We start from the raw sequence: 2,538 nt of genomic DNA on the forward strand, positions 1-2,538 counted from the left end.
GTGAATTTTTATGCGAAGTTTGTGCGCGAAATGCACACGCTACGCCGACAGCTTGATACTCTGCTGAAACAAGATGTCAAATTTGAGTAGAATGAAGATTGCCATAGATCTTTCCGACGATTCAAAGAAGTTCTACAGTACGACTTGATGCTCACTCACTACGATCCTAACCTTGAAATCATCATAGCAGCGGACGCATCCCAAACAGGTATCAGAGCTTGCATCCTTCACAAATTCCCAAATGGTGCATTCAAAGCTGTTGCTCATGCGTCTCGATCCCTCACTCAAGCCGAGAGACAGTACGGGCAAATCGAAAAAGAAGGACTCGCTCTGGTATTCGCTGTGACCAAATTTCATCGAATGCTTCTTGGTAGCAGGTTCCTGTTGCAAACGGATCACCAACCCCTTCTCCGAATATTTGGGGCTGGTGGGCTCTAGCACTGCTGTGCTATAACTTCGAGATCCAGTAGGTATGTGTCCACATCTCAGTTTGGCTACGCAGACGTCCTTTCCCGCCTAATCGACAAACACTCAAAACCAGACGAAGAGTTTGTCATTGCATCGGTCCAGCTGGAAGAAGATGTGGATATCCCGCTTCAAGAAGCTATCAGTTCGGTTCTCATCACATTCAAAACATTCAAAGTGACCCGTTCTTCAGCAAGTCAGTCAATTCATTGAAAACGGTTGGCCATCAAACATCTCCGAAATTGTTAACCCAGCAGTGAGGCCAATTTCCCCCCATAGTGATGCTCTCGCAATCATCAAGAACTGAATCATGATGTTGAATCGGTTAGTCATCCCAGAATGCTACCATCAACGGATTCTGAAACAACTTCGTCGAGGTCATCCGGGAATGGAACGGATGAAAGTCCTAGCCCGAAGTCACGTTTACTGGCCGAAAATAGACGACGACATCTCAACGTTTGTGAGGAAATGTGAAATGTGTGCTGTTCATGCCAAATCCCCACCGAAGACTTCTCCTCAACCGTGGCCAGCAACACATTCTCCTTGGAAACGCATCCACATCAACTTTGCCGGTCCATTCAAAGGTCTCAACTTCCTGTTTGTGGTGGATGCTCATTCAAGGTGGCCCGAGATCTGCACAATCAAATCAGCAACATCATCGGCAGTCATCGAGTTCCTGGATGAATTGTTCGCTTGTTTTGGGATTCCATCAACAATTGTTTCCGACAATGATACCCAATTAATTTCGAAACAATTCGAAAATTTCTGCGGGAGGAACGGTATTCAACATCTGGGGATTTCGCCACATCATCTTCCCTCAAGAGGTCTGCTGAAAATCAACGACTGGCAAAACATCTACGAATCAAACGTTCCTGCAAATTTACCGATCAACTCCAAGCCGTGTGCTGAATGGTTCCACTCCAGCTGAGCTCATGATTGGCTGAAAAATCAGAACTAATCTGAATCTTTTGCAGCATGACCAACCGAGACATCCGAAAGCAGATCAGGGACCACGACCACACAAACTAACAACTGGTGCTGCGGTGTATGCCAAACTATACCGCAACAATTCGTCTTGGAAGTGGGTTCCTGGAAAGATTCTTGAAGTAATTGGCAAAATTAACTTCAACTATTGGAAGAGCATCATGGCAGGCGGAAGCTGATACGTTCACACGTCGACCATGTCAAGCTTCGATATCCGGCTGATGCAAGTACTTTGGAGAAGCAGCCTACACCATTGAACATATTGGTCGATATGTTTTGACATCAAGCCCGAACAAGCCAACCATCTTACACATCAAATGTTCCAGAACCTGAAGAAGATGATCCACAACCACCAGCCGGAGAATCAACTTTGATCGATGTCGATTTTAGCATGGAAGATCAAAACTATTCTTTTGTTCCCTCGAAGATGAACCAACACCTAGACGTCCCTAAAGGAACATCAGGCTGCCTGAGAGATTAAACTCTTACCTGGGGCGGGATTATGGAACTCGAAACAATCGAGTTTCGTTCGATTCGACCGACTTTAGCATTACCGATCTTGAACGAGCTCGATTCGAATGTAACGTTTCGAGATGATCTACTACCCGGTTTACTTGAAATCTAGTATGTTGAAATTTAGAGCTCGCACGAGATACGTAATACCGATTCTAATTCGATTCGAGTTAAAACTCGAAACGAGTATCTCGAATCGAATAGAATTTATAATTTCACCCCAGGTGTCCTGGAAATGAGAAGGGAGATATGTTACCACAGAAGGCATCGACTTATGCTACCGTGGATACCAAATCAACAAGTGAAAAGTAGTCATTACTAGTCAGTTCCCCGTGCTATCAAAACGCTATATCCATCCAATTAGTAATAAACTAGTAATTAACAAATTCAAGTATTGTTTTAATAAAGAAATACTTCATAAACAAATTTGTAAACTTTTTCCGGCATCACAACATTAAAGATAAATATAAAATGATTCCATAATGATGTTGGTTTTAATTTAAACAAAATTTAACATAAAAATTGCGTTTAAAGCTCTTAACAGCCGAATATGCATTCTTTGGTCAGACAAAACTC

The 2,538-nt window shown here is 43.1% G+C and overlaps 1 protein-coding gene across 1 annotated transcript; it reads left to right on the forward strand.

Moving 5' to 3' along the window:
• The first annotated feature begins 775 nt into the window (after nt 1–775).
• Nucleotides 776–1,393, forward strand: LOC129737622 (uncharacterized protein K02A2.6-like). Its single transcript, XM_055728783.1, has one exon. The coding sequence runs from the start codon at nt 776–778 to the stop codon at nt 1,391–1,393; it is 618 nt and encodes a 205-aa protein (XP_055584758.1).
• Nucleotides 1,394–2,538: the final 1,145 nt, after the last annotated feature.

This window comes from Uranotaenia lowii, chromosome 1 (assembly GCF_029784155.1).
Source record: "Uranotaenia lowii strain MFRU-FL chromosome 1, ASM2978415v1, whole genome shotgun sequence".
Classification (NCBI taxonomy): Eukaryota; Metazoa; Arthropoda; class Insecta; order Diptera; family Culicidae; genus Uranotaenia; species Uranotaenia lowii.

Bases quoted from the DNA above. Each gene is read 5' to 3' on its own strand.
- LOC129737622 (XM_055728783.1), top strand. From the start codon at position 776: ATGATGTTGAATCGGTTAGTCATCCCAGAATGCTACCATCAACGGATT.